The following is a 13,884-nucleotide window of genomic DNA, read 5'->3' on the forward strand; positions in this document are numbered from 1 at the left end:
GGTGAGTAGCAGCTTTCCTTCTCTCATATTGTTACATTCCATCCTGGATTTTCCATTGTTAGATTATATGACTGGTTTCACAGGTAGCACTGCCTTCGATGGGACAGGTGATGTTAGTTACTGGTCTGGAGTAGGCGGTGGTGGGAGGATGTATGGGACAGGTTTTGCACCTGGGTCTATTACAACATGGCCTCCTTCATTTCAATAACTGCTTTGTTACATTCCATCCAGATGCAGGTTTTCTATGATTTCTCTAAATGACTTAAGGCAAATTCCAGAATAGTTCCTTTGAAAGGACATGACTGATGTACTGTCTCATCCTTCCCGAAACAAGGTTGTGTGCTTCATTTTTAATGAATCAATATGATGTTAAACCCTAAACTTCCTTCCTATCTTTCTAATCTTCCATCGTTCCTTCCTTCTGAGGTCTATATTAGAGCATCTAATCCACATCTCCTACCTTCTGTTCTCTGGTTAATAAATGAGTAGCACATCTAATGTTTCCATGCTCCAGCAATATTAATGTATGCATCACAGTTCTCACAACTTTGATTTTCCTTATATTTTAGGTTAGGTTCGATTAAGTAATAAGAGGATGAGTTACACATGAAAAGAACACCTACTGCTCAAACTGTGATTTTACATTCAAAGTATTAATGTGTGTTAGGATAGTATACAGTAATATTTAAATAATGATTGAATATGTGACTTTTATGAAGGGAATGTATGACCTGCCATACTACCTAAACAACACATCATAAAGTTCCTGCAGAAACGTGTTACACAGTTATGAATTAAGTTATCTCTTGGAGCACCTGAGTGGTATCTGACATAAGGTCTACACTATACCATCACAATCAACTTGCATTTAACAAACTTAAAGGTGCAAACCACCAGCATGGTTTCCGCATACAACACATTCTCATAGTATCCTGCAACTTCATCCTGATGGAATTACTGAAAGGAAACTAGGGACGGATTCTCCACTGGAAGGTATGCTCTCGAGATAACGGCCCTCATAACTGTCACACAGCAATCTTTTGAAACCTCAGCGGCAACTATGAAACCCTGTATCACTGTTTAAAGTCTTACAGCCCGTAATGGCCTGTGCAAGGAGTTTCGTCCTTGCACTCACATGACATTTCGTATGCTCTTTAATTGGATTTTGACTAATAGTGAAATTATGGTACGACAGATTTAAAAAGCAAGTTTTTAAACTTCAAACATTTCTAGGTATCAATGCATACTCTGAGCATAATTTATTAGTCATGAAAGGCAAAGAAGCTGCAGAAAGGTAAGAAATTATAGAAATGGGGTCTGTATAAGGATTTCACAAAGAGCACAGACAATAACTGAGAATCAGAGGGGGAAAAATGCAATAGAATATGAATGTGTAACTTTGAGAGATGAAATACTGAATGCAACAGAGAAACAATGGGATGAAAAGACAAGACACAGAATTAATCCTTGGATAATATAAGAGATGATATAAGTACACAATAGTGTCCTGCCCCTCCAATCCCTTCCCCCTCCCCCTCCTCCCCCAGACACATCATGCCAGTACTGAGTAATACTGTCTCTAACCTTGATACTAGCCACAGTTAGGCAAGAAAGAGAGTCCACAACTCAGGTACGCCAATATCCAACAGAATCCACTTGCTGATGATCAGATCCTGCAGAGTTAAAAACTGTAAGAATTATGATTGCTATGTTTCACCAGCTATTCTGTTCAGTTCCAGGTATTTTCTATGGAATTAAGCTTGTGGAACCTAGCAATAATGGAAATTCCCTAGTGGAACAATATGTAAAATAAGAGAAAGGGGACCTCATATATAGTCACTGTTTTGTTACATGTGCCTATGCACTACACATCAGTCTACTTTAGGTGAGTGGTTGTGTTTTTCTTATTTTTCAGATTGGGTGATTTGGTAGTTTCGTCAGGCTGTGATAAGGTGCTCGAGTCATGGGAGCATCCAGCAACTTACTCGGCATGAAGATGTAGACAGAAGGGAGATACCGGTCACAAAGAATGTTGAAATAAACAGGTCACGATAACCTGAATGAGTGAATCTAGGTCATGGTATGAAAAACACACCCAAAACATTCTAGAAACACCTCCAGCCTAAACTGCACACTCCACTTACGCTGCAGTTTAAACGCTTTTGTGGGCTGTTGGTGCAGTCACCACCTTGCATCATTTGAAAAAGGGACAAAATCAGACCATACTTCCTGTCAGCTGCTATCCAGTTTCTGTGCTGTTGTGTGTAACTTTATGTGTCACTATAAGCAGGGGTCTTTGGTGAAGTTCATGGTTCTAAATGTTTGAAGTATGCAGTTTCCTTCCAATGTTTGACTGGAAACTAAATGACACAGACATACATTTACTGGGAGCAGCAATTCCTGTTAGAATTGAAACCTTTTGTCATTGAAAAGGCATGACATGATCTCCAGTTCCTGTTGGTTAGGATACTTTTACAGCCACTCTTCTTACACTATTACACACAGCTGCAAATGATATCACATTCCTCATAGACAAATTGGACAGTTTGCATAGATACATCAACAAACTGGATATCTTCATTCAGATTATTGTCATGGGCATGTCCAAATACAATGAGACACATACACATTACTTCACTGCCATAACCCATGCCAGCAGTAGAAAGTCACATGCCACCACGTACCAGCTCTACACCCTTTCCAGAGCACCAAAACTAACAGTGTTTTTTTAATGAGATGACTAATATTTTGTTCCACAATCTTGTTTAATAGATGGAAGGAGAAAATATAAAAATGTAACAAATGAAGCAGATAAAATGGAATAAGGTTGTCTAGAAAGAAAAAATGACACAAAATACAAAATGGCAAAGCAGAAATTGCTAAAGGAAAATGCAGAGTTGTCAAACAATGAATGACTAAAAGAAATATAGGTGCACTTACAGAAAAATTAAAGCAACAGGAGAAGCAGCTAAATGATCATCACGCTCTCAGATGGTAAGCAGCACTAAGCAAAGAAGGGAATAACAAAACTGGACAGAATACTTAGGAATCCTATACGAAGGAAAGAAACAGGACAACAAGATTATAGAAAGGGAACAGGAAGCAGATGAAGATGAAATGGGCCACAAGCAATAGTACAAAAAGATTTGATGGTGTACTAAAAGATGTACATCAAAACAAGGCAGATGGAGCACACGAGATTCCCTCAGTAGAATTAAGACCTTAGGCAGAACCACTCACGACAAAATGGTTCTTCTGATACATAGGATACATGAAACAGGCAAAATACCCTACGACTTCAAAAGGAATGTAATAATCCCAATACTACAGTAGGTATACGTGACTATCACTAAACCATCAGTTCAATAAGTCATAGTTACAAAATATTAACACAAACTACCTGCAAAATAATGGAACAATTTGTAGAAGCTACTTGACCACACAACTTATCTTAAATGATTGAGAAGAAAGACAAACCTGTATTTATAGTATGTGTAGATTTAGAAAAAGAATTTGACAATTTTGGCTACAACACACTACAGTCAAACCTTGATATAACGAATTTCATGGGACCATGAAGATTAAATTGTTGTACCGGGGTTATTGTTATAATGAGGTTTTGTTATTGTAACTCGGAGCAAGGAGCCATGTTTTCGTGGCTGAGAAGTACATTACTGTAGTATTTTTTCTGATGAAAAATAATGTTAAAAGACAAATAATGAAATACATTTTGTTCACTTTATTTATTAATACTGTACCTGTAGAATATCTTACTTTTGTGTACAGAAAAATTCACTGTTTCTTTTTTCTTAAAGATTATCTTGTGAATACTGTCTTTACCTCCTGTAATGCAATCAATTGCTGTGCTGAAACACTGGGGACTGAAGATGCTACTTGCTGAATGGTTTTCAACTGACCTATTAGCTCCATCAGAGGAAGGGGATTCAAACTTATCACATCACTGTCATTGTCAGAATCTTCAACAGGTGTATTACCCTTTAACTCCTCGATGATAGATTTGTCTGGATATGCTTCAAACACTAATGTCTCATTATCCACTGACAAGTATTCAACTACTGTAGCATCTATGGTGTTACCAGTAACTATTGGATAAATCTCCAGATCACTTTGAATATCATCCTGCATTATTTCATCCACCACAACATTCTCACCAACATCTTCACTTTCAGAAAGTCTTGCATTTTTCTAGCAGTTCGCAATCACATTCGGCTGTACACTGTTCCAGGAACTAGCAATCATGTCACAAGCCTGCTTCACACTGAGACTGTAGGGATTGCTCACCTTTCTTTCAATGTTTGCTATCACATGTTGAAATAAATGTGAATGGTATTTTGTTTTAAGGTTCTTAATTATCCCCACATCTAGTGGCTTACGAATCAAAGTATAGTTGGGGGGACAGTAGCATAGTTCAACGTTCTTCAACACTGGCATGTTGTTATGCACACTACAGTTATCCACCAGCAATGTAATTTTCTTATTCTTCAATGACATCTCTTTATCAAGCAAAAGCAGCCACTAATTAAAAAGAGTAGACGTCATCCATGCTTTTTGATTTGTCTTTTAACTGACTGCAATGAAAGAAATCACATTTACAATATGACTGTAGCAAAACATTACGGCTGAAGCTACACTGTACTGAATAAATTGAAGGAATTTATGTACCGTCTTACTGGTAAGTTTCTTACATTTTTGAAGCACCGTGGTTTGCTGATCGTCAGATCACCAGTGGTGTCAATTTGTGTGTCCCTGACGCGTTGCTGCAGAGAACAGTTAGGCATACTTTAGACTACTTTCCTCTCCTTTACACTTTTCTCCTCTAAAGGCCATCATCTTCTCTGGCATCAGTTGATAAAATAGTCTCATCTGATCTGCATTGTCCAAGCTTTAAGGATTGTATTTTTCTAACAGTTTACACATAGTGTTTTTCCTGAAAAATTCTGCATCACCTAAAGGTGCTGATTTTTCTTCTCCTGAAATCACTTTAAAAATGATACCATGCCTGTTCTTAAATCTTTGCAACCACCCATTACTTGCCTTAAAATTTGAATCAGCAAGCAACTTAGTGAACTTTAAGGCTTTTTGACAGACCATTAATTGGTACATTCTGCGGACGCATCTCTTTAAACCACCGCAGTTTAGCACTGTTCACATCGTCAGCAGCAGCCGTCTTCATTCTTTTTCTTGAAGGGTTAAATTTGCCACCCACAAAATTTTCTTCAATTTCTTTTCGTTTTTTAGGGACGGTAACCAACATTGATTGTGCAAGTCCATAATTCCTTGCCATGTCTATTTGTTTCATTCTGTTATCAATGTCTTTGAAAACCTCAATTTTTGTCTCCAACCTTATTTGTTTCCGAGTTCTAGCCATTGTCCAAATTAGGGAAGTCCAAATCATTTACATCAACTAAAAACATTCACAGATTGCAAAAATCATGAAGATAAGCTGCATATGAGCCCAACAAAACACTTCTCTCTACTATTGAAGCTCAACAATGGACAAACTAAACACTCTTTCACACGAAGGAGCTCTTTGATGTTTGCCACTCAGCACAGCTCGCCCACGGCTGTACGCTATTCTCTTTGCTGCTTGAATAAATACAGTATTGTAGTATGCAGCGAAGTTTCTGGAAATAAAGTGCCAAAATTCTAGTAGCTAAATAAACAATACCTACTGCTGTAGTGAGCTTCTTAGAAGTAGGAAATGTAAATTCCTCGAAATTTTGTCTTAGGTATAACAGGGTGTTGCTAAATTTACTTCATTGTTGTAATGAGGGGTAATTAACATAGTACATATAGGAAATCAGCCAGGGCCATATAAAACTACACTGTACCCAGGAGTATCATTGTATGGGTAATCGTTATACAGAGGTTTGGCTGTATTTGAAATTCTCAAGACATACACGATAAAATATAGGGAATTAAAGGCTATCTACAGCTTATACAGAAATCAAGTTATATAATAGCTGGAGCAGATGAAAAGGAGGTAGAAGTTACAAGGCCGAGAGACAGAGTTGTAGCCTACTCCTAACAAGATTTAATCTGTAGAGACCAAGCAATAAAGGAAAACAAGCACAAATCTGGAACAAGAATTAATTAAACTTCAAGAAGAAATGGAAACTTCAAGGTTTGCTGATGCCATCATAATTCTATCAAGTATGGCAAAGGGGCCCGGAACATCAAATAGAACAGATTATTATTTCCTGTTTATTCATGTCTATTGTATTTATTAATGACAAAATTTTCTATATGGACTTTATTAATTGTATTTATTTATGATCACAATTTTGTCAGTTGTGTCACTCTCAAGCAATAGCTGCAATGACACACAATTGCTAAAGCAAACGAGAACAGATTGTATCACTACATTTGCTTTTTTTTTTCTTTTCTTTTCTTTTTTCTTTTTTTCTTTTTAAATAGTACGTTGTTTCGGCTGTCACTTGAGAATTCACAACTGACAAAATCACAATTGCAAATGAGTTAAATTAAGAACAGTCTACAAAGGAATTGTTGTCATTTCTAAAAAGGAATGGACAATGTCTTGAAAAATAGGTTATAACAAAATCAAATAATGGAAACTCCAGGTAGGAATATCAACAGTGTAGGAAAAGGCAGTTTGGTACTTACTATAAAAAAACACATGAAGTTGCTGACAGGCACAATTGAAGACAATTGCTGATGGCATCCCACATGACAGTTGCATTCCGGCCAGAGCTGCTGGAGCTGGTGGTCATGTGTGCAGAGAGAGAGAGAGAGAGAGAGAGAGAGAGAGAGTGTGTGTGTGTGTGTGTGTGTGTGTGTGTGTGTGTGTGTGTGTGTGTTACTGATAAAGATTGGGGCTGAAAAATTTATGCAAGTGTCTTGTGCCTGTCTGCAACTTAACATGTCTTCTTCATGTTAAGTAGCAATCTGTCCTTTCCTAAATTGTTAAACGAGGTTATAAGATGAACAGAGAAGTAAAACAAAAGTAATGGACAACAGCTAAATTAAATCAAGTGATGCTGAAAGAATGAGATTAGGAAATGAGAGACTAAAAGTTGTAGATAAGTATTTCCATTATGACAGCAAAATAAAAGATGACTGAAATAAAGAGGTTATAAAATACAGACCATTAACACCAATAAAAATGGTTCTGAGAAAGAAAAGTATTTTAACACTGAATATAAGTTCAAGTATTAGAAAATCTTTTTTTCTGGAGTTTGGCACTTTAAGGAAGTGAAATGGGGAAGATAAGCAGTATAGGCAAGAGGATAATAGAAGCTTACAAAATGTGGTGCTACAGAAGAATGCTGAAGACTAGACAGATTGAGTAACTAATGAAGAGATACCAAATTAAAGAAAGAGAAAAAGAACTTTGTGCCAGAACTTAAATAACAATTATCAAATTAAATTTCAAGTGAACTTTGGCACAAAGAATACAAAATAAGTTTCATATAGCCTTTAAAAAAATCGCAACCTACTGGTAAGAATGCTTTGCAGCATGTAGGACTTGAAGAAGTTACTCGGAGTTACAAAGCAAGAAATTTAGAAATAACACTAACACAATAAATTATTTTTATCTATAAATTATTTTTATCTGAGTTATCAGGATTCTGAAGCTAAAAATCCCTGTTGAAAACAGTGTCAATACTGAAACTGAAGCCTGTTCTTACAATTATTATTGTTTAGTAAGTATTAACACATTTAAGAAATGTGAATTACTTAATGCACAAAGCCACAACTATACTGCCCCACCACTGCTGCCCAACTATTCAGTCAAGAAGAAAAAAGGGAAGCAGACAGAGCACTTAGAGGAAGATACAGACAGAGAAAAACTGTAAATAAAACTGTGGAAAGCGAGCAAAATGAGGAGAAAGAAACAAACATAGCATACAAGAGCAATGTAAGTTACAGCCACGTGAATGGCAACAGCTTCCACAAAAAATACAAAATAGGCTTCTACCCTTCTTTGTTCATTTGATCCAGGAATCATTTTTTAGTTTGTTGTTTGTACATATGATATAGGACAAGTGTAAACATAATTAATTTACAATGACAACAGCCACTGTGACTACACAGTCAATACAATCAAAGTGCATAATAATACAAACTGACTTACCACACTGCTTCTACATGTGATGGTGGTAGTAAGTGAGACTACATGATCAACACAAAATAAATTATAGTATGAAATGACACAATAAATAATTAACCTATCTGACAAACGAGGTTTACTTACTATGATGTTTTAGAAATTCAGAACCAGAGCAGAAGCAGTGGTCAAGAAAGAACTGTTTCAACTTTACATTAAGTGCATTTAATGCCGTTACGTATTTTAAGTACGAAGGCATATGGTTATATAATTCTGGTGTGATACACCCCTCTTCTGCATTAGCTTGTACTTGCAGTATTTATATGTAGGTTCAGTTTCTGTCCAGTTTTACATGGATGTATATCATAGTTATGTTTGAAGAGACACTCCCTTTTGTAAACATTAGAATTTCATATATATACAAACAAACCAGAGACAGTATTTTCATATTTTTAACAAGAGATCTACAGGAATCCCTGCATTTAGCTTTCTTTATTACCCAGATAATCTTTTTCTGCTTTTTAAATGGTCAACTGGGCCAGCTAGCAAAAACCATCATAGTTTTGGTGGATTGTTAACATTACTGTAATGCATAATATATATTCAGTACACTGAAACACAAATCAATTTTATACATCTACACTTCTGGTCATTAAAATTTGACCAGGAAAGACAGCTAACAATGAAATTTTACTTATTATAAGTATACAGTGAGTACGAAGAATACAAGTTTCAGTTTGTCAGTGATTTGGGTTTATTCTACTTGGAGCCTCCACATACTTATACACTAATCATTATGCTGGATGCAGAACCTGGACTCATCCTAAGATGCATCTTGGTGCCACACCTGTGCCCAGTGTTGTTGTTTGGTGCACTACTGTCAGTGGCCGAGCGGTTCTAGGCACTACAGTCTGGAACCGCACGACCGCAACGGTCGCAGGTTTGAATCCTGCCTCGGGCATGGATGTGTGTGATGTCCTTAGGTTAGTTACGTTTAATTACTTCTAAGTTCTAGGGGACTGATGACCTCAGAAGTTAAGTTCCATAGTGCTCAGAGCCATTTGATCCATTTTTTTCACTATTGTCAGTCCATCTTTCTCTGCTAACAAGTCAAGGGAAGCTGCAACAATTCTCACTGTGCTAACAGTTTTTAATGCTCCACATTTTGTCATGCTCTTTGTATGGATACTCTGTAAACAACCCCTTTTCTTCTGAAGGTACTTAACATGACTGTAAAATACTGTATGGATGAGCAAATAATACGTCTCTCCTTTTAGCCACATGTCAAATGGGGCCACAGAAATCCTGCATGCGACAGAATATAGTTCTCCTAAATCCATGGATCCCATACTTAAATGACAGTCTTGGGATCTCGACCAATGCAAGCAGCAATACCGCAGAACGATAAACTGCAGCCTACTTAGATGAAAATCCTGCCACTGTTAAAGTCAGGCACATGCTGATAAAAGTTCCTTCCCCTTACATAAGTTGTAACAAGATTTTTTCACGAACAATCCACACTCAAATATAATTTCTGAAGTAGAAAACAAATGTATAATCTTTCCCTGTGCATACAGAATGTAGGTGGTTTAATATCTACCTACATTTTGCGGTTTTACTGAAATGATAACAATTTTCATATCCAAGCATACAGTAAACATCAAGCCAATTTGATGTTCATAGCATGCTGCTGTCATGGTGCTGCAATTTTTAGCCTCTAAATGTAGTTCTACTCTGACGGATGTAATATTCTTGAACTAAATAAAGGTCTTGAACATTTTAAATGACATTCATCAACTAACCCTTGCAATGCTAATGCAGTAAAACAATACTTTGTTGGATTACCAACAATACAACGAAAATGATAGATTGCTCCTTACTATATAAAGGTGACACGTTAAGCTGCCGACAGTCACACATAGAGTTTTTGGCTAAAGCCTTTTTCGGAAAACAAAACACACACACACATTCACATTAGCATGCACACCTCATGCGAACGACTGCTACCTCTGGATACTGTGGCCAGAATGCAATTCTCGCATTGAATGAAAGCAGCAATCCGTAGAGGGGAGGGGAAGGGAGAGGGATAGTATGGTACTGGTAAGGCGGATGGGGAGAGAGAAAAAAAAGAAGAGTGCTGTCTGGCAGAGATTGCACAGATTAGATGGCAGCAGGGCAATGCTGCCAAGTGCAGTGCCAGGAGGCTGTGGGGGAGGGAGGGAGGAGGAAATGGGAAGGAATAGGAGCAAAGAAAGGAAAAAATAAAAAATCAGTGAGTGCAGTGGCACAGAGTCGCGCACAATGAGGGTGAGGGGACATGAATTGGGAGGAGGTGATAGGACAGAGGCGGCGCACATTGTTGAGTGAACAGTGTGGGGATACGAGTGCATTCAAGTTCTAAGGCCTCCGATTTTTTTTCTAATTAACTACTCACCCGAAATTGATGAAACTGGCGTTACTTCTCGACGTAATCGCCCTGCAGACGTACACATTTTTCACAACACTGACGCCATGATTCCATGGCAGCGGCAAAGGATTCTTTAGGAGTCTGTTTTGACCACTGGAAAATTGCTGAGGCAATAGCAGCACGGCTGGTGAATGTGCGGCCACGGAGAGTGTCTTTCATTATTGGAAAAAGTCACTAGGAGCCAGGTCAGGTGAGTAGGGAGCATGAGGAATCACTTCAAAGTTGTTATCACGAAGAAACTGTTGCGTAACGTGAGCTCGATGTGCGTGTGCATTGTCTTGGTGAAACAGCACACGCGCAGCCCTTCCCGGACGTTTTTGTTGCAGTGCAGGAAGGAATTTGTTCTTCAAAACATTTTCGTAGGATGTACCTGTTACCGTAGTGCCCTTTGGAATGCAATGGGTAAGGATTACACCCTCGCTGTCCCAGAACCACCATCATTTTTTCAGCACTGGCGGTTATCCGAAATTTTTTTGGTGGCGGTGAATCTGTGTGCTTTCATTGAGCTGACTGGCGCTTTGTTTCTGGATTGAAAAATGGCATCCACGTCTCATCCATTGTCACAACCGACGAAAAGAAAGTCCCATTCATGCTGTCATTGCGCGTCAACATTGCTTGGCAACATGCCACACAGGCAGCCATGTGGTCATCCATCAGCATTCGTGGCACCCACCTGGATGACACTTTTCGCATTTTCAGGTCGTCATGCAGGATTGTGTGCACAGAACCCACAGAAATGCCAACTCTGGAGGCGATCTGTTCAACAGTCATTCGGCGATCCCCCAAAACAATTCTCTCCACTTTCTCGATCATGTCGTCAGACCGGCTTGTGCGAGCCCGAGGTTGTTTCGGTTTGTTGTCACACGATGTTCTGCCTTCATTAATCTGTTGCACTCACGAACACACTTTCGACACATCCATAACTCCATCACCACATGTCTCCTTCAACTGTCGATGAATTTCAATTGGTTTCACACCACGCAAATTCAGAAAACGAATGATTGCACGCTGTTCAAGTAAGGACACTGTCGCCATTTTAAGTATTTAAAACAATTCTCATTCTCGCTGCTGGCGGTAAAATTCCATCTGCCGTACGGTGCTGCCATCTCTGGGACGTATTGACAATGAACACGGCCTCATTTTAAAACAATGCACATGTTTCTATCTCTTTCCAGTCCGGAGGAAAAAAATCGGAGGCCTTAGAACTTGAATGCACCTCGTAGTAGGTTACTGTAGGTTTAGCTTCAGATAATTTCAGGAGCAGAGAATGTGTTTTAATGGTAACTCCCATCTGTGCATTTCACAAAAACTGGTGGTGGAGTGGAAGATCCAGGTATACCAGGTTGACAAGTAATCAAGAATGTTACATTCAGCTGCATGTTGTGCCACAGGGTGGTCCACTTAGCTGTGTAACACTTTTCATTGTGCCTGTCTGCAATTCAATGTATCACAATGTATCCTTTTATGGTGAGCAGCAATCTATCCTTTTCATAATAGTGTTAAGTTTACAATAATGATTTTATATTCTATCATTACAGATAATTTTCATCTCTCTGAATATATAATAACATACAACAGAAAGTTATGTTCTGCTGAATAATTATAACGCATTACAAACGATGTAATCAAATGTATGTGTTTTATCTGTTAAAAGGATTATTCTTACCTCTTCTTTGCAGAACACTTTTGTTTTATTTGGTTCCAAATTTACATCTAAAAGGTCTGCAGGAAGAGTTACAGATACAACACAGATAGGATATTTCCTCTGAGGAAATTTTGGGCCAAAATACTGTTTGATGATTTTTGTGGTTACCTGCAACATTCAAGAAAACTTGTATAAATTTATGTACCTTTGGCAGCACAAAAAGCGGACCACCCCTGAATTCTAATGTGTAGGCTGCACCTGAGTGTATGCAACAAAAATAGCATGGCTGTGTTATATGTCATCTAAACCCTCTGCAGTACAGTCTTTTGACTATACACAACGGGTACCACAAGACAATGTTAGAGAACACTGCTCTTTATGGCAGTCAGTCCAGAAGTAAACCAATACCATCATACAATAAATGTTAGAAAACGTTGTAAGAGAGGAGACAGTCCTTAATGCTTGTAAAATAAACATCATTACAAAGTGACACTGCAGAAGTCTCATCACAATCATTAAATGACAAGACAAGCTGCTGTTCATGATACTAACTTGAACTCATTGTTAACCAAACAAAGCTCGCACATCTGATCGAGACTCGACTAGGCATAAAGAGACGTAAAATATCAAAGCGTTCACCAGTATCAGTTTACAAGGCTGAATATCTGAACCAGGAAATAATGACTATACGTTTAGTACTGCATTGGGAACTACATAAAGCTTATATTGCTCCTGAGAAATAACCGCAAAAGGTATGTAAAAATAGGCTGTGCACAAGTGTGAAACGCCATGAAGTAAAGCTGTGGTGATGGACAGGAAGTAGGACCAAGTACCTACCATATTTACTCGAATCTAAGCAGCACTTTTTTCCGGTTTTTGTAATCCAAAAAACCGCCTGCGGCTTAGAATCGAGTGCAAAGTAATCGGAAGTTCTGAAATATGTTGGTAGGTGCCGCCACAACTAACTTCTGCCGTCGAATATATGTATATACACAGGCATGCTTTACAGGCACAAAGATAAATACTGGCGCCAAAACCTCTGTGTCAGTAAATGAATTTAAAAAAAAAAGATGGAGACGAGCTTTTTTCTCCAACGCGAATTTCGACCACTGCATTTTCATACATTATCCAACGACGTAAATACAAATTCCGTATTGTTCATCTTCGAATGTAGCAGCTTTTCAATGCACTACGAAAATCCGACTGGCAAGACCGTTTGCGATGTTTGTCAGTATGGCCAATTCTACGTTCTGATTTTTTTTCTACCTGTGAGAAGAGATGGTTGCTAATGGGAACTTTTGTGAATTCTGAATCACATGCAGTATTCTCTTCACCATAAGAATAATACGAATATAAACATTTTGCCATGTATTCTTTCGTGTTTGCTGCTATCTCATTTAACTCCTGTCTGCCTAATAAACTACGAAACTAGAGTGAGACAACACAAATGCGGAAGTATACACATGTCATGTTCATATTCGTATTATTCTTTTGCCTAATAGTGATACAGTCAGAAATGAAGCGCGCGCGGCAATTGACTAGATTTTTAAATCTAAGGTGGTGACTAATTTCTGTGCAGAAAATAATGTACTTAAGAGGCGTCTGCAAAGATTTTCAAACGGAGAAAAATTGTCGCTAAACTCTCGTTCAGAACATCTTCTATCATACGCAGTTTATTATTTG

The 13,884-nt window shown here is 38.1% G+C and overlaps 1 protein-coding gene across 2 annotated transcripts in view; it reads right to left on the reverse strand.

The window, feature by feature from the left end:
* Positions 1-13,884, reverse strand: part of LOC126187922 (PMS1 protein homolog 1-like) — a 119,116-nt gene that overhangs the window by 60,804 nt on the left and 44,428 nt on the right. For both annotated transcript variants that reach the window (XM_049929283.1, XM_049929284.1), the window contains exon 6: positions 12,223-12,369. In XM_049929283.1, coding sequence (XP_049785240.1) covers positions 12,223-12,369 — 147 coding nt within the window. The remainder of the gene's footprint in view (positions 1-12,222; positions 12,370-13,884) is intronic.

The sequence above is a fragment of the Schistocerca cancellata genome, chromosome 5, assembly GCF_023864275.1.
Source record: "Schistocerca cancellata isolate TAMUIC-IGC-003103 chromosome 5, iqSchCanc2.1, whole genome shotgun sequence".
Classification (NCBI taxonomy): Eukaryota; Metazoa; Arthropoda; class Insecta; order Orthoptera; family Acrididae; genus Schistocerca; species Schistocerca cancellata.